The sequence below is a fragment of the Microtus pennsylvanicus genome, chromosome X (genome assembly GCF_037038515.1).
Source record: "Microtus pennsylvanicus isolate mMicPen1 chromosome X, mMicPen1.hap1, whole genome shotgun sequence".
Classification (NCBI taxonomy): Eukaryota; Metazoa; Chordata; class Mammalia; order Rodentia; family Cricetidae; genus Microtus; species Microtus pennsylvanicus.
In genome coordinates, this window is record NC_134601.1 from 85,137,685 (window position 1) to 85,160,246 (window position 22,562).

At 39.5% G+C, this 22,562-nt stretch overlaps 1 protein-coding gene across 6 annotated transcripts in view; it reads left to right on the forward strand.

The window, feature by feature from the left end:
* The window catches only part of Phka1 (phosphorylase kinase regulatory subunit alpha 1), a 133,289-nt gene that overhangs the window by 78,023 nt on the left and 32,704 nt on the right, over positions 1–22,562 (forward strand). For 4 of the 6 annotated variants that reach the window (XM_075956760.1, XM_075956757.1, XM_075956758.1 and 1 more), the window contains exons 15-21: positions 2,638–2,747; positions 4,393–4,537; positions 7,529–7,607; positions 9,459–9,628; positions 11,688–11,864; positions 13,304–13,395; positions 15,661–15,800. In XM_075956760.1, coding sequence (XP_075812875.1) covers positions 2,638–2,747; positions 4,393–4,537; positions 7,529–7,607; positions 9,459–9,628; positions 11,688–11,864; positions 13,304–13,395; positions 15,661–15,800 — 913 coding nt within the window. The remainder of the gene's footprint in view (positions 1–2,637; positions 2,748–4,392; positions 4,538–7,528; positions 7,608–9,458; positions 9,629–11,687; positions 11,865–13,303; positions 13,396–15,660; positions 15,801–22,562) is intronic. The other 2 variants (XM_075956761.1, XM_075956762.1) reach the window with 1 other exon arrangement.

Here is a 22,562-nt window from a genome sequence, read left to right on the forward strand (position 1 = left end):
CCAACACCGCAAAGTTGTACTCTGACCCATGCATGTGTGCCTTTGCACATACATTTACACACATCATGCACATACAATAACAAATAAAAATTTAAAAGCGCAATTTTAGCTTCAGGTATAATGGAATAGCTTGTGGGATTTTTTTTTTTTTAGTCCTTATACTAAGAATAGCCCAAAAAGGAGAAGAAAAATATTAGAAGATACATTAGGAAGCCTAGGAAATGAATAAATGAGCAGAAAGCCAAAGAACAAACAGCTGCTCCTCCTCCTTCTCTTCCTCCTTGTTTTCATGAAATTGCCTCACTGTATATACCAAGCTGGCCTCTAACTTGCAATCCTCCTGCCTACTACTCACAGTCATCTTGCCTCAGCCTTTCATGTGCAGGAATTATAGGTTTATAACATTATGCTTGGTTCAGATACACAAACTTCTGTTAATATAGTAAATAATAAAAAATATAAACAATTATAAATAAAGAATTGAAATAATGAACTGTGTTCTGATGTGGAAAAAATCTAAAGATTTCATATATATTTAAAAAGCCTGCTAGAAGCTGGGCAGTGGTGGTTTATACCTTTAATCCCAGCACTTGGAAGGCAGAGGCAGGTGGATCTCTATGAGTTTGAGGCCAGCCTTGTCTACAGAGTGAGTTTCAGGGTAGTCAGGACTGTTACACAGAAAAACAGAGAGAGAGAGAGAGAGAGAGAGAGAGAGAGAGAGAGAACTTAGAAATAATAAATCGGGCAAAGATATAGGACACAAAATTACATATTTTCATTTCTATAATAAAAATAAATGATCCAAAAAGGAAATCAACAAAAAATGCATTTATAGTTGCATCAAAAAGAAAAAAGACTATAAAAATGAATATAACCAAATAGGTAGAAGATTTGTTCGCTAAATATAACAAATGTTAATGAAAGAAATTAATGAAAATTGAAATTATTTTATTGTCTGAAAAACAGATATAACTGGAGATTATAATGTTAAATGAAATAAGCCAGACTTTGATAAATAATTATATTTTTTTTCTCAATTTTATAAAAAATTTTAAAAGATTTAAAATTAAACATAGACTAGGTATATGATTCAAGAATTCTAAGTACATACTCTGAAGGAAATGCAGTGAAGAGGTAGAATAGGTATTATCTTTGTTACTGTACAGTATTGTTCACAGTAGACAAAATGGGAACACTCCAAATTCCCATCAACAATTGAATAGAAAAACAAAGGTGGTATATACATAGGTAGAATATTTGGCCTTAAAAGAGGAAGGAAATTCTAACATGTGCTATGCCATATATGAACTTCAAAGATATTGTGCTGAGTTAAATAAAGCAGTTAGTTTTCAAAGGAAAGATATTTATGATTCTCGTTGAGTAGTCTAATTCATAGACACAAAGTAGAAATTTATTGTTAGATTGAGAGGAGAAGGGAACTAGCAAGTAGAGTTTCAGTTTGATAAGATGAAGTAGTGATGGCATTTACACGAAGATGTATTTAAAGTCACTAAACTGTACTCTTAAAATGATAAATTTTATGTTACACATATTTTTCTGTGATAAAAAAATACTAACAAAGACCAGCATAATGGCTAAACAGGTAAGAACACTTTCCACAAAAGCCTGATGACTTGAGTTTGATCCCGGAAACTCAAAGTGAAAAGAACCAGCTACAAAGGTTGCCCTCTGACCTCCATGTGTGTCATGTCATGAGAATGTGTCCCTGTACACACACACACACACACACCCTAAGCAATAATAGTTAAAACCTAGTTTTGATATTAATCCCAGAGCAAATGTGTGCTTAATTCAGTGAAACTTGTAATTGAGCATTCTCTGGTCTGCTCCCTTTCAAGTTGAAGCAGCTCTGAAAATGTAGCATGTTTAGGGATTGGGGGAATGGCTCAGTTGGTGAAACACTTGTCTCGCCATCATGAGGACCCAAGTTTGGTTCTATGAATAAACATAAGAATGTCAGGAATGGTATGCATGCTTGTAATCCCAGCACTGGGAAGGAAGAGACATGAGGATCCAGGGGCTCACTAGCCAGAAAATCTAGCCTAGTTGGTGGACTAGGTTGATGAGAGAATGGACCTCACAAGGAGATGAGTGACATTCCTGAGAATGACACCCAAGGCTTTCCACTGGTCTACACGTGTACTCATACACATATGCATGAAAAGGCAGCGTATCAAAGATAAAGATATCAAATCAAGTACTCATGAAAATATGTCATAGCCAAAAACATATAGTAGGGGTTCTATAAGTACTGACAAGAAAAAATATTCAATGTATTTGGGAGGAAAACATTTTTAGAACAATGTGTATTTTCCCCTTTGGTGATAGGAAAAATGCATGTCAGTGAATGAACAATATACTTATTGTATCTAAAAGTCTATTTAATTTACTTTTACATATATAGTAATATATATAATACATTTAACACAGGTATGGATTGCAAGATAGATTCTAATGTTAAGAAAGCTAGACTGTAAAAGGAAGACACCTTAAACAGAAAGAAATGAGGTAGATGTGTATATATGTATATACATACATTGTGAGTGTCTGTGGAGACCAATATTGCTTTAATCTGTACATTAAGAATATCCTGACCAGTTTTCAATTTTGTGTCAGGATGCAACAGTAGAATGAAACTCAGTGGACGACCCTACAGGTTCATGGGTGTGCTTGGAACATCAAAACTCTATGACATTCGCAAAACAGTCTTCACTTTCACTCCACAGGTGAGTGGCAAAAGCTGCACCATGCATTGAGATGAATCGAAATGAGAGGAGAGAGACTGCAGAAATAAAACATTGGCTGGAATTGGATTAGTCACAGTCTTACAGGGCCTTGCATGTATTAAGTGATTCAATAACTGTTCGCTGAATTGAACTTGCTGTGTAGAGCTTTGCCAAGTGACTGCCACTACCAATATTCCTGGGTGTTAAACTGTGATTGGGATTTTCCAAATGTTAAGGTATTTACAGAATTTTCCTTATTTTTCAGAAGTCAAATTAAGACTGTATTTGTCCTTTATGTGTGGAAATACAATCTATTTAACTGCTCAATTAAGTGTTCCCTATTATGAAGGAGCCTTTCATTTGCATAGAAATCTTCAATGTCCTCTTTTAAAGAAAAATAACAGGACTATTAGGCTGTAATCATATATATTGGTGGCCTGACATTTGTTAGCGACATACATAGATCTAAGATGGATGGTAGTAGCAATTATTTTCTGGGAAGGAAGCTAGGTACAGTGTCACATGCTTGTAATTCTAGCACTTAGGAGGATGAGGCAGTGCATTCAGCACCAACAAGGGCCACATGGTTAGCAAGGTTAGTATGAGGTACATAGGAATATTCTGTCTCAACCAAGGGCTGAAGATGAAGCTTAATGGTCAAGTGCTTTCTAAACATGCACAAGTCCTAAGGTTTGATCTCTAGTAGCAAAGTAATTATTTTCTTGAAGGAAAATTTTAATCTTCTATTTGTTATATCTAAAACAGTGCATCTAAGATAGACAAAAGATGAACTTAACCTAGACTCTATTTCTGACTTTTCCATTTGCTAATCAGATGTGTGTGTTAGTTCACATACTGCCCCTGAGTCTTACTCTTCATATTAAAAGAAAAACGGCAGCCGGGCGGTGGTGGCGCACGCCTTTAATCCCAGCACTCGGGAGGCAGAGGCAGGCGGATCTCTGTGAGTTCGAGGCCAGCCTGGTCTACAAGAGCTAGTTCCAGGACAGGAACCGAAAGCTACAGAGAAACCCTGTCCTGAAAAAATCCAAAAAAAAAAAAAAGAAAGAAAGAAAAACATCAAGTTGAGAATAGTGCTGCGTGCCTGTAATCTCATAACTCAGGAATTACAGAGCAAGGGCATTATGAGTTCAAAGTGAGCCTAGGCTACATAATAAGAAATTAGGAAGAAAGGGGAGAGGTAGAGGAGGAGCTACCTATACTAGGTGGTTATAGGATTAAATGAAATTATATACTTGAAAAAATTTGTAAACAGTCACACACTTTAAAAATATCAGAAACTAGCTAGGCAGTGATGGCTGCACACCTTTATCCCAAGCAGTCAGGAGGCAGAGGCAGGCAGATCTCTGAATTCAAGGTCATTCTGGTCTATAGAGTGAGTTCCAGTACAGCCAGGGCTACACAGAGAAATCTTAGCTCAAAAAAATCCAAAAAGAAAAAAAAATATCAGAAATTATTGTTATGCATACCGTTGACCACCACATACTTTGGGAATTATTAGTCATTAAATTTGAGAGTACTGTTTCCTGTGTGACATATATGCTTTATGAATAAGCAGACATTGAAAAATACTATTTGATATTTGTGAGAGAAAATTTTTCTGAATGATTGTTTTCCCTTTTCTCAGTTTATAGATCAGCAACAGTTCTACCTGGCTCTGGACAACCAGATGATAGTAGAAATGCTTAGAACAGATCTGTCCTACCTCTGTAGCCGCTGGAGGATGACAGGCCAGCCCACCATCACTTTCCCCATCTCACACACCATGCTTGGTAAGAGAATGAGTGAAGTCCTTCAGTGTCGCACTGCAGAGCAGTACTTACCAGCTTAGCTTTTGTGCCAGACAATTTTCTAAGCTCTGGACACACAGGGTGATAGACAAGTAAGGTTTCTGTTCTATTTAAGTTTATGTTTTAGGAGGTGAAGACAGATGATAAATATGAAATAAATGGATGCATAAGAATATTTCATATGGTTTGAGAGCCACAGTGTAAAAACAGAGCAAAGACTAGCTTGAGGTAATTGATTTCTGAGTTAATTTTCCAAAAGTTATATTCTACAATTGTTTTTAAAGAGAATGCTACTACATCCTGCATCTGTTTTATCCCACTGGAGCATCACAATTTATAGGAAAGTTTCCAAGCTTCTCCTTCCAAAGCCCATCTTACTGAAGGAGTCACATTTAGGCGGAGAAAGTGCAAAAGCTTTTGGGTTGTATTAGGACCAGGGAGAGCTGCTTCCTCACAAGGAAAGGCTTTGTTGTTCTGAGTTCTGCTGCTTTCTTTCTGTGTCTCTGCTGTTGCTTCCAAAGTTCTGTGTGTACTGCCAAAGTGCATAGAATTCCTTTTCATGAAAAAGAACCTTTTATCATTAGTCATTCAAAATCCAGACAGACTGGTAGGAATTTTGGTCACATCTGAAAAGGGCTACAAAATAACAGGAGCTGAGAAAGTAGGGTAGTCTTTGTTCTTTTTAAGAAGTGCGCATTTAAAACTAATGTATTCGCATAATTGTCTTGAGATAGTTACAGTTTAATTTAGAAGGCAAAGTTAATAGATAATAATAATAGAAAACAAATTCAAGATGGTACATTAAGTACTAAAGCACTGAAAGCTATCATGGTGCCTAAGAAAAAAGTTCAGCTGATGTAGAACTTAGGCTTTCAGATTTTCTTTTCTCGGTTTTTGTTTTTAACAAGATTTTTACACATTGAGCCATCTCACTTACCCTGTTTGGTTTCTGAGACTGGGTCTTATGTATGCAGGAGGAGTTTTTCATCTAAACAACTGATCAGCTCTGACCCACCAGCTGCTCCCCAAATAACCACACAGAGACTTATTATTAATTATAAATGCTTGGTTGATAGCTCAGTTTGTTACTAGCAAACTCTCACATCTTAAATTAACCCATATTTCTTATCAGTGCTCTGCCACATGCTCGGTACCTTTCCTTAGTACGGCAAGTTCACATGCTTCCTCTACCCTCCTTCTTCCCAGCATTCTCTCTGCCCCTAAAATCCTACCTAGCTATCAACCAGTCAGCTTTTTATTAACAATGAGAGCAATGCATCTTCACAGTACACAGAAGGATTATTGAACAGCTTGTATAGCCTAAGCTCTCTTCAAACTTGATATATAGCTAAGGTTGCCTTTGGACTCCTGATCTTCTTGCCTCTGTCTCCCAAGTACTGAGATTACATATGTTTACTACTATGTATGACTTTTATTTGTTTTTGTTATTACTTTGTTTTGTGTTTTTGAAGCAAAGTCTCACAGTATAGCCCAGGCTATTGTGGAATTCATTATGTACATGAGCCTGACTTTAAACTCATGGCTCTCCTGCCTCTGCCTCCAGAGTGTTATTAGAAAGAACAAATTAGAAAAGGCAAATCTCAAGACTATCATCAGTTTAATATAAAAACCAGATTATCATCATCCTTCTAGAGGATTTTACACACACACACACACACGACTCATTATGAGTAATACCATCTGTACTGACTGGTTTTGTGTGTCAAACTGACAAACTAGAATCATCAGAGGAAGGTGCCTCAGTTGAGGAAATGCTTCCATCCTTAAGGCATTTTCTCAATTAGTGATCAATGGGGGAGGGCCAAGCCCATTGTGGGTGGTACTATCCCTGGGATAGTGGTCTTGGGTTCTATAAGAAAGCAGGCTGAACAAGTCATGGAGAGCAAGACTAGTAAGTAGCTGTCCTCCATGGGCTCTGCGTCAGCTCCTGCTTCCAGGATCCTTCCCTGTTTTGAGTTCCTGTCCTGACTTCCTTCAGTGATGAACAGCAATGTTGAAATGTAAGCCAAATAAGCCCTTTCCTCCCCAACTTGCTTTTCACTTATGGTGTTTTGTTGCAGCGATAGAAACCCTAAGACATTGTCTGTGAGATGCTTATCATAATGCTAATCTCAAGGAGAAAAACCACTAACCATAATCATCAATGACCAAATTAATTAAAGCAAGCAATTAATTGAAGCAAGCTTTTTTAACTCATGTACATAGGCTGCCTCCCCCTATGGTAGCGTTCAAGAGGTCAGCCTTGGACATGGGTAAGATAAGAATTTTTATAGTTCAGGGGTTGGTGGTTTCCAGAAGGGGTATTTGGCAGGCTAATAGGTAGGGTTACAGGAGCAGCATTATAAAGCAGTCATAACAACATAGTCATAACAACCCTTTGAAACAAAGGTAAGGTTGCAGGATGGTCATAAAAACTTTTTGAAGCCAGACCGTAGTGAAATACACCTTTAATCCCAGCACTTGGGAGGCAAAGGCAGGCAAATCTCTTGAGTTCAAGGTTCCATGACAGCCAAGACTACACAGAGAAAACCTGTCTCAAAAAAGAAAACAAATAAACAAATAAAACTAACATTTTGAAACAAAGACATGTTAAGTGAGTCATAGCCCAATCCTTGAGAAACAGAGACTTAGTCATAAACAGGAATGAACCTAGTTTCAAGCCTAAGATGGAGGCAGACTGGTTCATCAACATTTGATAAATAGTTGATGTTCTTAAAAGTGCTGGTTATTTGTGATTAACAAGATAATGCCTTTGAAGAACTTAATCTTTACCATTTGCCCAGTCTCCAGTGATGTTGCTCTTCACATTAATCATCGAAGCACAGGACGGTCAGTGAGGAGTATCTCACTTGTGGTACTCCCAGTACAAAGTTGGTTTGAAATGTTTGAAACACTTCCCCTAGTTCTCAGTTAAAACAACAAAATATGTTTTTAAAATCTTTTACTTTTAAGAGGAAGATGGAACCAGCTTGAATCCAAGTATCCTGGCAGCACTCCGAAAAATGCAGGATGGCTATTTTGGTGGGGCAAGGTAAGTGAGCTAGGGGAGATGTAGCACAGGAAACTATAAATAATGCTTGAGCCCTGCTTAGCATATGAGAAAGTCAAATTTAGATTCAAACCAATGCTGAAATAGCACACACAATTATAAGAATTCACTGCACTTTCTCAAGATATCATCTCAGCAGGCACATGAGTGTCCGCTTCCATTGATTCTTGGAAGGAAGACTATTCCTGAGTTGTAAAATAGCCTTCTAGAAATTTGTTTGTCTGTATAAACACATAAACCAAGGCCCATTTTGACAGTGTTTCTATTATTCGGTGTACATCTGTAATTGGAATTCTTATATATAAAAATTAACTTATTGTCTCAGTGTGTGAGTGTACCCCTCGCGGTCCTGAGTTCCTTACTCGTGCTCCGTCTCCTTCTGCTCCTGATTTGGACCTTGAGATTTCTGTCCCGTGCTCCTCTGTCTCTGTCTCCTTTCATCGCCTGATGAAGGTTAATATTCATGAGGATGCCTATGTGTTTGTCTTTGGGTTCACCTTCTTACTTAGCTTCTCTAGGAACATGCATTATAAGCCCAATGTCCTTTATTTATGGCTAGAAACCAAATATGAGTGAGTACATCCCATGTTCCTCTTTTTGGGTCTGGCTTACCTCACTCAATGGGGATGTTCTATCGGGAACTCACCAAGGCCAGCTGGCCTGGGTCTGAAAAAGCATGGGACAAATCCGGACTAGCTGAACATAGAGGACAATGAGGAATACTGAGAACTCAAGAACAATCGCAGTGGGTTTTTGATCCTACTGCACGTACTGGCTTTGGGGGAGCCTAGGCAGTTTGGATGCTCACCTTAGGAGACCTGGATAGAGGTGGGCGGTCCTTGGGCTTCCCACAGGTCAGGGAACCCTGATTGCTCTTTGAGCAGATGAGGGAGGGTGACTTGATCGGGGGAGGGGGAGGGAAATGGGAGGCGTTTGCGGGGAGGAGGCAGAAATCCTTAATAAATAAATAAATTAAAATAAAAAAATATATAATAAAAAAATTAACTTATTTTGTGGTTTATTATTAATATATTCTTTGGGGTCTTATTTTATTCAATATATCATGACCCATTTCTGTCATTATTTCTTTCATTTTTCAAATTATCAAGATCTGGCCATTGGTAGCTCCTTTAAACTGGCTTCTTTAGAAAATTAATACTACTAATTTCATTTGAAGTTTTGTAATTGGCTTATTAAGTAGAGAATGATATAGTTCAACTTAATTTATTACAACATATAAAAATGTCAAATATTGTCTATGTCTAAAATTGTCTTTTGATGGTATTTTTAAATTTTTTGAGATTTCTTTTTATTTTTGTTCTATATATATATATATATGAGAATTTTGCCTGAATGTATTTCTGAATGTATAATGCATGCCTGATTCCCACAGAGGCCAGAAGAGAGTATCAGATCCCCTTGAAATTGAGTTATAGATGATTCTGAGCTGCCATCTGGGTGCTGGAAATTGAGCCCAGGTCCTCTGCAAGAGCAGCCAGAGCTCTAAACCACTTAGCAGTCTTTCTAGCCCCGATGGTATTTTTTAAAAATAATGTGATAGATTTGTGTGATTTATCTTCATTCTCTATCCACTTCTCTCATAGCTAATGCAGTTTTTTACCAGATATTCAACATAGTGTACAGCAATAAAAGAGAATACAACTACTCTGTTGGAGGATTGTGAACTCGAATTAGTGGTCTAAAAAAAAAATCTTGTCCCTAACATGTTGAAACATGTAAAGCATTCTTTTATTGACAATTGTGACTCATTTGTATATCCTTTAAAAAGATATTTCCTGATTTGCTGTTTCATATCTACCCTATAATTATAAGGATCCAGACAGGTAAATTGTCAGAGTTTTTGACAACATCTTGCTGCACACACTTAAGCTTCATGGACCCTGGACCTGAGGGTAAGCTGTACAATGAAGATTATGATGAAGACTATGATGAGCTGGAATCTGGCAACTGGATGATGGATAGCTATGATTCAACAAGTAATGGTAAGGAGGCCTTAAACACCACCGGCTGGCCAGACAAGAATGCGAGTGATTGTTTAGCTTCATCATTAATAACTGATGTTTCCAACAATCTCATGGTGTACCATCCTCAGTCCTCTTTAATACATTTAGATTTCTACTTTTGTTTTGCTTCACTTTTCTTTCCTCTACTGCTCTTTGGTTTCTGGTTTAATATCTCTGTGGTGACTGACTGTAGAGTATGAGGTTAGGCAATGCCTTACCAAGATTAGGGAAGATTTCCTTCTTGAGTTTTTGAGGTAGCTGGTAATTTGAAATAGGAAGAAACAATGATAAGTAAAATATTTAATCAATAGTGCAGTTGAAAACATCATACATATACAAATATATGTATATCTTATGTTTGGCATTAAAATATGAAATTTGGTTAGAGTTACGTTTAAAGTTTCACATAACTCAAGGACTTATATTTTACATAATATTAGAGACATGTCTTGATATCTCTGTACTTTGAAAAAGCCTGTTCAGAATGCCTGTCACTATTATGTGACAAATGCAATGAATAACGTACATAATTCATGCTAACGATACAAACATGGTGCCATGAGAATGCATTCTGATAGCATGGATTTAAAATGACTAGGAAACACTGACTGCAGTGCACAAGTACTGACCTTTGCAAGACAAAAATTACATTGTTTGAGTCTTCAAAAGAGAATGGTCAATAAGAGAATGGTTCTTCTAACTATCTAAATCTTGGTGGACTGTTTTTTGTTGTCTGGGTATTTGACTGTTGTCTACCATAAGATACTAACAAGCATAATCTCATAGAATAAGTACTGTTTTTTGTTAGGGCTCAACATTTGCTCTATATTCTTCTTTATTTGCATAGTATTTCTTTTTGTATAAAGTATTTTGATAATTAAATATAACCGATATCCCTCTATTCAAGTATCTGGATTATATTCATAGTTAAAATATCTGTCACTAGGATACCATTGAATTTGAGTTTGATTCTTAGAGCTCTACTAGTTCCCATTGGTCATACCAGATCACAGAGGGACTTCTAAAGAGGTCACTGAAGATTGTCCAGCACCAAATGATGCATGACAAACAGACAGCTTTGGTTCCAATCCCAGCACTTCCCTAACTGTAAACATAATAAATGTTCATTTTAAAGTGTGACATTTCCATTATCTGTATAACAATATGATTTAAGTGTGTTCAACCTTTGGATATCATGACATGATGTCATCATCTACCAAGTTCATGTTCAAGAACCATGCAATAATAGAGTTTTTTAAAACCTCATGTTTTGAGTAAGTTCATGATTTTGTTTGAGGCCTTATCATAGTTATCCTTGGCTACATGTGACCCACAAGCCATGGGGCTAAATGTACCTAGATGATACACGGGAGAGGGTGAGCCCAAGAGAAGGGAGACAATATGTACTTTCTGCAACAATTCTCAATGTCCAGGACACTGCCTGTTCCATAGTAACAACACATATTTGGTGGATAAATAAATAAACAAGATGTCTAAAAGGCAATTTGTGACCAATAGTCCTTAGCCAACGGCATGCAAATATGCTTTTCTTGTTAGTGATTAGTACTAGTGTTTGTAGACTCTTTTTAGAACTAACTCATTATTTGGTGGAAGATTTTTTTGCCCTTCCATGGCCTTTCTCCAGAAAAGTCTCTTTCTATTAGTTGAAAGGGCCTGTCCTTCCCCTTTTCCAATGTTGTCTCCCTTCTGCTACCCCTGCCATCACACACATAGAAATTATGAAATACTTGCTCTGCTTATTCTAGAACAAACTCATACATTTAGCTTTCAGTAACTTTACCTGTGTCTCAGCAAAATTGAAGAGCAGGTGGATCCTGGTAGATGGCTGTAGACTCTAAATCTTAATCTATGAGGTTATACAATTGTCTCAAGGTTTTTTTTTTCCCCATGAGTCAAGAACAGCCTTCCTCTGAGATGGTGTTTTAGGTATAAGAGCCACTCATTCTGACTACTAGAGTAGATTTTGAAGTAACTATGTTTGTTTTTGTTTCTTCCCTTTCCCCAACTAACCTTGCAGCTCGCTGTGGTGATGAAGTTGCTCGTTACTTAGACCACCTTTTGGCACACACTGTTCCCCATCCTAAACTAGCTCCTACCTCACAGAAGGGAGGGCTAGATCGGTTCCGAGCTGCTGTGCAAACAACTTGCGACTTAATGTCCTTGGTGACCAAGGCCAAGGAGCTGCATGTACAGAGTGAGTAATGCTATTACTCCCTAGTGCCAAACACAGATGCCATGAAGCCCATGATGGAGACAGGATCATGGTTTTGTTCACTGCTTTGTTCCCAGCCTCTTGGGAAGCACCTAGAATATAGTAGGCACTCAAATCCTTATGAAATCAATGAATACTATATAATTATGATATGGATACTGTCATATAGTCTGGTTTGACCAAGAAAACAGCAAGACACAGAACAAGAGAACATATTCAGTTTTAATATAGAAGTAAAATGTGGAAGAGCATTTCTCATTTGGAAAATTACTTCTTTGAGGGTAATTTAGAATTTCTATTATAAAACAGGGTAGACAGAAGCAGAGACTGATATAAACTACAACTGGATTCCCCTTTATGCCCACTCTAACTGTGCATCCAGTTGTTCTAGCCATGTAGATCTCAAATATAATACTCATTCTTCACAACATCGCCACAGTTCTCTCCATAACCAGTACCTTCCTTTAGTAATGTTTTCATTGGAAGGTATCTTTTGTATGTTACAAAAGTAGCCATGGTTCCTAAGACTTCAGTATCTCTGTGGTTGCTATATGTGGAGGGAGAGAAGGGCTCCTAAGCCACACCTAGATGACCTGAATGTTACATTCTCCAGAGGATGAGAATGGTTGTGATGCATGCTCCTGCTACCTAAATTTTTATTGACCATTACTAACCAGATACTAAATGTGAGCACTGTTTAACATTGAGATGAAGGAAAAGCTTAGGATACCCTTTGGTTGTGTTCCAGCTAGAAAGAGTTTATGCAACGACATGAACTTATGTTCATTAAATTGCATTTATCATTTGTAAATTAGGAAACCAGAATTCAATTCCTAGCATTGCTATTTACTTACTTAACCAGTTATTTGAGCTCTGTATTGTCTCTGTGTAAAATGCTGAAAATGAAGTGCAGGTCTCTCCTTAGAGGTTATGGTAAGTATTTCTACTATGTAAGTAAAACATCTTAGAAACATCTCAAAGTTGATCAACCACTACATGTTTTTTGAGTCTCTAGATAGAATCATCCAGTCACAGCCTCTGGAAATCAAATATTTGCCTAGAAAAATCCCAGAAAAAGTAAAATGTAACTGAGTTACTCCTTTTAGGTGTTTTTATGTATTTATATGAAAATACTAGTGATAGCATCATTGTGATAGTGATCCTATTAATAAATATAATATCTTATATGTCTAGTTGATGGTACAATTGCAGAAAATCCTTTCAAAAATATAAAAATATGCATTAATTGGATATTTAAAAAATTATCTAATAGCCACATTTCTTTTTATTTATATCATTGAAGGAAACTTTCGTCATTCTTGTTCTGTAAAGAACTGATCCACATGTTACCGTATTGCTAAGTCAACCATGTGTTTTATGTTTCCTACTTAACTTTTTCCATAAATGTCAACTTCCTGCAGATGTTCACATGTACCTTCCTACAAAGTTATTTCAGCCTTCTCGCCCTTCATTCAATTTACTTGACTCACCTCAGTCTCCACAAGATAACCAGGTAACTGTGCATTTCTGTCAGCCTTTCGTAAAAATCTGGCATTTTTTTCTTTTTTTATTGATTCTTTGGGAATTTTACATCATTCATTCCAATCCCACTCATTTCTCAGTTCTTCCATATCTGCCCTCCACCCTTGTAACCTCCCCCACAAAAGAAAAAGGAAAAAGCAGCGAAAAAATACAAAGCAAAACCTCTGGCCAAGCCCTCTGGGAAACCACCTGTTCCTCCGTCAGTTGCAGCCTTCTCTCATACCACTCACAGCTGTGGCATCTCCAGTTCTACAGCCCATGCACCACCTCGCTCCGCTGTGTCTTTCCTGCCTCTCCACATGTCTTCATCATAGTGGCATCGGAAGCTGTGGTGTGTCACGTAGTACACCCTTTTGCCCCAATAGCTTTACTTGTAAATGTGCATGCAGTGAGTCATTGGTCAAGTTCAAGGCCTCTGGCTTTTGGTATATCATCAATTCTGGACCCTCACCAAGACTTCTCTCAGATATCTGGCTGTTGTCCAGAGTTGTGGAGATCCTATGGCTTTGGGTCTACAGACCAGTCCCTTCACATACTCCAGCAGCTCATAGATGTGGCAGATGTTGGGGTAGGCCAACTCAAGGTCCTGGATCTGGGCCTGGGTGATAGCTCTCCTGTGCCCATGCATTTGGGGCCATCTCTCTTACACCACCCCAGTGAAGGGCAGGCCAGCTCAGCACAGTACTTGGACATCAACATGGCTTTAGGCAGAAGCCCAGACCAAAGATATCTGCATGGCCTTTGGTGGTAACCTATGCCTCAGACATTAAGCAGACACTGCCAAGGTAGGACCACAAACCCAGACATGGCCCCCAAGCAGCATCACAGCCCTTGATCCTCAAAATGGCTTCAGGCAGCAGTACAGGGCACAGTTATCCGCTTGGCCCTTGAAGGTAACACAGGTCACAGGCATCAACACAGACCCCAGCTGCAGTAGGACCATGGACCCAGAGGTCTGGATATCACCATGGCCTCAGGTAGAAGCACAGACCAATCAGATCAATTTGACACTCCACCACCACACACACCCAGAGACATGAGTATGGCCCCAGGCGCCAGCCCAAACTACAGACATCCCTCAGTGGTAATACAAGGCCACAGATAGACGCCAGCTACTGTAGGCCAATAGACTCAGACATGGCCCTTAGTGGCAACCAGGCCTGGGCATCACCATGGCCTTGGGTGGTTGTACAGGCTTCTCATATCAGCCTGTTCCTCACCACTGTCCTGTTTCCAGCTCCACCTCTCTCCACAGCACACAAGCCACTCAGCTTCTCTTCCATCTCTCCATCATTTACTCTCTGTCTCTCTCCTCTCCCCATTTCGTATTTGTTCATTGTAGCTGCAGGGCCCAGATGGACAGGCACTTGGGTGTTTTCTGGCCTGACCCAGGGCCTTGGGGCCAGGACAGGTGTTTCAAACTCTGCCATCTTTAAGGAAAGTAAGAAAACTAGTCACTATGGTTTCTGATGTGTCTTAGTTTGCTGCAACAAAACACCATGACCAAAAAGCAAGTTGGGGAGAAAAGGGTTTATTCAGCTTACACTTCCACCCTGCTGTTCATCACTGAAGGAAATCAGGACAGGAACTCAAACAGGACAGGACCCTGGAGGCAGAAGCTGATGCAGAGTCCATGGAGGAGGCTGCTTACTGCCTCGCTCAGCCTGTTTTCTTATAGAACCCAGGACCACCAGCCTGAGCATGACCCTACCCACATGGGATGGGCCCTCCCTCATCAGTCACCAATTGAGAAAAAGGCCTACAGCTGGATCTTGTGGAGGTATTACCTCAACTGAGGCTCCTTCCTCTCTGATGACTCTCATTTGTGTCAAGTTGACCCAAAACCAGCCAGTACATGGTATTAAACAAAACACTATCAAATACAGATATATGTCTTTTTAAGTTTATTCTTAATGTAAACTTAGAAAACTACTTTTCTGTATCTTAGGGCTTGGTGGTCTTGCTGTTTTGGCTTTGCTTTATATCAGCATTTTGGGAAAAACATTGTGAGGCAGAGTCTCAAGTAACTTACTGTGTAGAATGAGGATGGTCTTGAATCCTGATCCTGTTGCCTTAACCTCCCAAATGCTAGGGTTACAGGTGTACACTACCACATCTGACCAGCATTAGAAAATACTTGTGGAAAAGGTTTAGAGGTGGAAAGATAATTTATTCTAGGTCATCATCTAGTTAAGCACTGTTAACTTGGTCCCTTTTATCATTTCTTATTCCAAAGGTTCCTTCTGTTCGTGTAGAGGTACATCTTCCTAGAGACAAATCTGGGGAAGTGGACTTCCCGTCGCTGGTTTCACAGTTGAAGGAGACTTCAAGCTTACAAGAGCAAGCTGATATACTCTACATGCTGTACTCAATGAAGTAAGTGATGGCTATTATTGTATACATTAATGCACATATTGTGAGGAAGTATAGCATGTTAGTCAGCTTCCTCTCTTAGAACAAATGCCTGCGAAGTTTATTAAAAGAAAAGGTTCACTTTTGAGCTCAAAATGTTCCTTATTTTAATATGCTTTGTAATTATTTATTTTATGTGTATGAGTATTTTGCTTGCATTACTGCTGTGCACTCCAAAGCTTGAAGAGAGTGTTAGATCCCTTGGAACTGGTGTTACAGATGGTTGTGTGCCACCATGTTGGTGCTGGGAATTGAACCCTGGTCCTCTGGAAGAGTAGCCAAATGCTTGTTACTACTGAGCAAACTCTGTAGCCACTAATATTAGTATTTAATAGGAAAGTATATTGATATATAACAGTATTCATTTTGCTGTTTTTTTCTGCTTCAAACTCATTTTTAACATAGTTCAAAATTTTTTTTGTTGGTAAGAGAGAATACAATAAAGAATGTAAGTCTGTATTTTCCTCTAATGAAAGGTCATGTTTCTCCTCATGTTTAGTAGAGTTTGTACTATGTTAGACACCTAGTTATCCTTAATTATTATTTAAGGGTAAAAGGTATAAAAAGCCTTTAAATAATAACCTGAATTACCTTTAACTAATAACTTGAATTTGATTATTTTAACTATATAAAGTTGCTCTTTTTCATATGGAAAAAGAGAAAAAAACAAATTTTATTTTGGCTTATAGTTTTGGAGATTTCATTCTATTGTTGGTTGGCCATGTTGCTTTATGGTCTGATGAGAGAGAGAGAGAGAGAGAGAGAGAGAGAGAGAGAGAGAGAGAGAGAGAGAGAGAGAGAGAAATAGAACAGTGTCCTAGTATCTCCTACAAGGGCACACCTCAGTAACCTAATCTAGGCTCTGCTTTATAAAGGTTTCCACCATCTCCCTGCAATTACATAGGTAGAGGACCAAGAGTTTTTTTTTTTGAGGACTATCCAAGATCTAAATTATAGCACACAGTAAATGGAGCACAGCATTTGAGCTTCATGTACCTGTTTAGTACAGTTTACCAATATACTCATGGTGTGATTTCAAAGCCTACATTGTATACATTCACAAAATTAGTATTATTCCTGCCTCATAAAAATTATTATAAATAGCTGGAAATCTAGGGCTGAAGAAGTAGTTCATTGATTAAGAGGACTAGCTCCTCTTCCAGAGAACCTAGGTTGGATTCTCAGCACACACATAATGGTTCACAACCAACCATCTGTAAGCATGCTCCCATGGGATCTAGCCCTCTCTTCTGGTCTCTGTGGGCATCAGGCACACCTATGCCACACAGATACACACGCAGGCAAAATAACCATACATATAAAATAAGGAATAAAATTGTGTGTGTATAAAATCCATAATGCAATGCCAGGCCATAATAGGTAATCAATAACAGATAAATATGATTATCAGTATTGTGGTTCTTATGTGTTGGAGGCCGTGTGGGTCCAACACAGATTCCCTAACTGGACTGGAACGGAGTCGCCCCAAGGTGGGCAGCCTTTCAGACTGGGGAGACCCTCCCAAGGAACAGCGATACCACTCTTCGGATGCAAACAGCAAGAGGCTTTATTCAGTACACAGGTACCTGGGGCGACTTAGTCTCTCGAAGGACTAGCGCGCCTTCAGGCAGGGGTAGTGGGTTTTTATAGGGTAGGGGAGTGAGAAGCACGGCTACAGAAGCGAGACGCATAGTTACAGGGGTTTAATTGGTCAGTTCATATAAGGCCAGGTTCATCGAGGACAATTTGAGGTTTTACCTAGTAATCAGATAAACTGTCTACTCTGGCTCCATCTAGGGCGGGCATGAGCTGCTTCCCCTTGCTTAGTTCCTCATTGCTCAGGGCCCGGTGGCTGACCGCAGACGTCCTGCCTAGCCCCTCTGCCCTTGTCTTCTAAGTTGAACTTCCCTGCCCTGGCTTTTGTGTATGTTTGCTCAAAAGTTCAAGCCTTGCAAGAATGGCGTTACTGCTGCTAGCTGCTGTTTATATTGAGTGGGGGTCTTTCAATAGGTAATCAATAACAGATAAATATGATTATCAGTATTGTGGTTCTTATGTGTTGGAGGCCGTGTGGGTCCAACACAGATTCCCTAACTGGACTGGAACGGAGTCGCGAGGAATCATCAAACGCAGCTTACAGAGTCATCATGGAAGGGCCAGATCTCTCCTTTGTTATCCAAACACCTTATATATCATCACATCAATTGAGCGGGAAAACACATTAGGCTGTCTCCTAGGCAACCAGGTGCATGGGCTCAAGTCAAGTCTGCATCTACCTGTATTCTAGCAGTCAGGTAGGTCATGAATTAGCATCTCTATAAGACATCCTCCAAATTACAAAAGAAGGAAGCACCAAACCTCTTAACTCTTAAGTCATCAGCTTCAGCCAACATCTCTTCTCAGATGATCTACATTATAACAAAAGAAACTAGGAGCAGCACATCCTGGCTATTGTTAAACAGAGACAGCTTGTCTGCAGAGTTACGTGACCACCTCAGACCGGGCTTATGGCTCTTGTGCCATACAGAAATATGGGCCTACACTTATAGAAGCCTATTGGTATATTGCGTGTGCGTATGTGTGTGTATATGTTGTGTGTACATGTCTGTGTATACGTGCATGCTTGTGTGTGAAGGTATATTTGTAGAGATGCATATGCATATGTGTGTGTAGGTCAGAAGTCAGCCTTGCATGTCAGTCCTCAGGCACTATGCATCTTGTTTTTTGAGACAGGGTCTCTCATTGATGTGGGCCTTGCCAGTTAGCCTAGGCTGGCTATATCTGCTTCCCCTGTGCTGGGATTACAAGAGTGTGCCACCACACCTGGCTTTTTTAATGTTGGCTCTGAGAATCAAACACAGGGTCTCATGCTTGCATAGCAAGCACTTTACCAACTGTTCTGTCTCCCCAGTCCTGTATTCCTAACTCTCAAAAGAAAGTGGGCAAGATTGTCAAAGACCAGCCTCGACCGACGAAATTCATATGTTCCAGGGTAGGAGCGTAAGGATTAGAATTACTAAGCAAAAGGAACAGAGATATGAGAGAAATAAAAGTAAGAAACACAGAACAGCATCGGGAGGGAAATTCAGTAAATACTGAATCCTGAATGTGCCCATGCTTTTTTTCATACACTTTTATACCCCAATACAAAAGGGGGGGAAGGCAAAAAACCCACTTTAACATGACACGAAGGACAACCAGAATAGTTACTTGTTTCAATACTTGAGACATCAAGCCATTATTTCCTGAGTAAAGCATTTGATGTTTGGGCAGGATATGCAGCAAATAAACCCTAGACCAAGTATCCTGTAGGCAGCCACTCCCTATGTCAAACCTCCTATTTTAAATGAAGGAGCAGAAATTGAATTCTCTGACCTTTGCTCAGGGTGGAGTGGATCCACCTCTATGGGCCATCTTAATGTCCAAAACACCAAGTAACCACACCCTAGGTCAGGGTTTTTTGTTTGTAGCCACATGTGTTGTCAACAACTTTGAAAGAGTGAAAATAAGCTGGTAAATCTCTGACCTTTAGTTAAGGTGGAACAGGCTCACATCTGTGGGCCCTCATACATGGTAACTAATGCTTGTAAGTAAATGCAGCACTCAGGAGCCTGAGTCAGCGTGATGACTTCCATGGATTCAAAGCCAGCTGTAGTTTCATAGTGAGTTCTCATGCCACCAGAGTCTAAACTTGGTGAACTAATGGGTTTTATTGGAATTATTTATAGAAGCATGGGTGAGGAGTCCCTTACAGGAGCAGACATTACTCAAAGATAGCTGCATCACCAATACCCATCCCCACTTGGGTGGCAGTTCACAAAAGCTGGAAACCAGGAACATACTGCTTACTCTGCAGGCAGCTCAGCAGGTTGAGGTCTCCCCTCCAAGTAATCAGTCGAAACCTCTTCCAGGCAGCTCTGCTGGTGTTGTAGGAGACCGCTAGTTTGTTCCTGGCTGTTCAACCCTGAAATAATCACACAGAAACCATATTATTTGCAATACTGTTTGGTCAATAACTTAAGCGTATTTCTGACTAACTCATATCTTAAATTAACCCATCTCCATTAATCTGTGTATTTCTATAAGGCTGTGACTTACTGTGTCTGTCTCCAGTGGGATTACATGGCTTCTCTCAACTCTTCCTTTCTTCTCCCAGCATTCAGTATAGTTTTCCCCACCTACCCCTATTCTGTTTTATCACAGGTCCAAGACAGTCTCTTTATTAACCAATGGTATTCACAGCATACAGAGGGGAATCCCACATCATGCTGGTTTCTGCTTCTTCTAGGCAGTTGATGGGTCTTTCTTTGTAGCTTGGCTTGTATGAGATTCTTTGTAGTTTTGCTTGTCTGAGATTCTTTTTGTCAGTTTGATGGCCTGAGAGTGGCACAGCAATATTTATTGCTTATTCTGGGAGTGAGATGCCTAAAGAATCTGGTCAGTTTCAGGGACTTCCGGAAGCTTGGTTGAATTGTTTACCTTTGACTTAAGGTGTTGCCCTTTGGGTTGGAATGTTTCAATCTGGTGAGAAACTGCTACACAGCAGCTAACCCGGGATCCAGAGTGAGATGCCACAGAATCACTAAAAAAAACAGAGAGGCTTATCAGAAAAAGAAACAATATTTTTGAGTGTTTGCTTACATGTAAGTTACTCTGATAGGTATTTGCTGTCTTCTACTCAGCATGTGAAAATGAACTCATATAATTTCCTGCCCATCCAACCTGCATAAAATAAGCAGTAATTTTTATATTGTGGTGACCAGGGAGAATTAGGATGGAACTCAGGGAAGCAGGCTCACTGCTTCTGCTCCAAAACCATTGAAGGGGCCCCACTTTAGCAATCTTTTAGGGAATTTGGGCATTGTCAGCCTGTCTGACTACTTCCTGCTGAGCGGGGGGGGGGGGGGGGGTGCTGCATTCTTGGGAGTATTTTACATCAACATTTCAGGGTGTCTCGATGATTCAAACCACATAATTTTGCAATGAATCCACAGGTTCTCATCCTCTGTGGAGACAAAAGCAGAACCTCTTTTCCAAAGCATCAAATTCTTAGGCCCATATTTTAAAGTCAAAGTACCTTTCTTAGAAGTTCCCAGAATAAATTGTCTTTCTCCAGTCCAAAACAAAAAAGACAACATAATCAACAAAATAATATATATCTCTACACATTCTATCTTTTGAGATCCTCAATTCACCTTCCTGCCTCCTTTTTATTTCTTCTCTACTGGTCAATCTTCCAGAGGGCATCCCTCAGAGCATCTCTGGGGATGAAGACACACATACTCCTTTTAATCTGACTTGGCTTGTTCCCAGTCTGGAACATTTAAATCCCCTCCTCTACAAAATCGTTGGCTGTCTTCCTTGTTACTTCTATGCCTTGTTGCTTTAAGAGTTTCAGTTACTTTTTGAAGCCTTTCAATTCACCCTCTCGCCTTTTTATACTTGCTTATCTTTTGGAAGATGTCTCTCAGAGTTATCTCTGGGGATGAAAAATTAGAACACTACCTTCCCCAATACGCTCCTCGATTTAGCTGGTGGTTGGAGCTACCCCGTTCACGTATCCCCACTTTCCAGATCTCAGTGGGACCTCCACTTGCTGCAGCCAGCGCAGCCTGGATAGCCAAGACTGGCTGGGGTGCCAGGATTGACACATGGAGGCTTCTTTTCAGGTGGAAGAACAGCAACCTTTAGTTTGCCCAGCAACCTTTTATACCTCTACTCCTTCTGTGGAGCCCCACCAGCCAGAAAGAACACAAACATCCTTGTCAATTACAGACCACAAGGAAGTTCCGCTGTCAGTCAGGGGAAGTAAGGGCAACTGGATCACAAAAGTACCCATTGATGACACATTTTAGGTACATTTTTCATGTTAAAAAAAAATTGGTATTTGAATAGGCAATAAGTTCTTATAGTTCAACTTTTTCTAATTTTATTTTATGTGTATGAGTGTATGCGTATTTTGCCTGAATGTTTGTATGTACACCATGTATATACCTGATGCCTAGAGGTCAGAAGACAGCGTCAGATTCCCTGGAACTGAGTTATGGATGATTGTGAGCCAGCATGTGGGTGTGGAAAACCGAACCCCTGTCCTCCTCAACAGCAATACATGCTCTTAACTACTGAGCCTTGTCTCCAAACCCTTGTGGTTCAACATGTTAAAAGTATGCAACCAGGCAGTGTTGGCACACACCTTTAATCCCAGAACTTGGGAGGTAGAGGCAGGTGGATCTCTGTGAGTTCAAGTCAGTCTGGTCAACATAGCGAGTTCCAGGATAGCTGGGGCTATACAGAGAAACCCTTTCTTGAAAAAACAAAACAAAAATTATTCAAAAATATATAGCGAAAGGGTCAAATATTTTCCCCATTTCTAAATAATCAGCTTTTTCATGTTATTTTTGTCTGTGCATTCTCCTAGGTACATTCTATGCATACATATGTAAATATAGACATATATGCAGGTATTTATAGCCCTGTGTATCCAATGTTAGCATAGTTCATACATTGTTCTATATGCCTTTGTTTCACCAATACTGTGTATCTTAAAGATCACTACATACACATTCCAGTTACCTACCACTTCATTAAAAAAAAATCACCTCAATACCCAATAGCTTGAACAGGAGCTTACCATAATAAAAATGTGGAACTCTAAAGTGTCTTTAATAGTTCTTAGATTGTCTGATCTTGACTAGGCAGTTCTTCCTCAAGGTCTGACATTCAGCT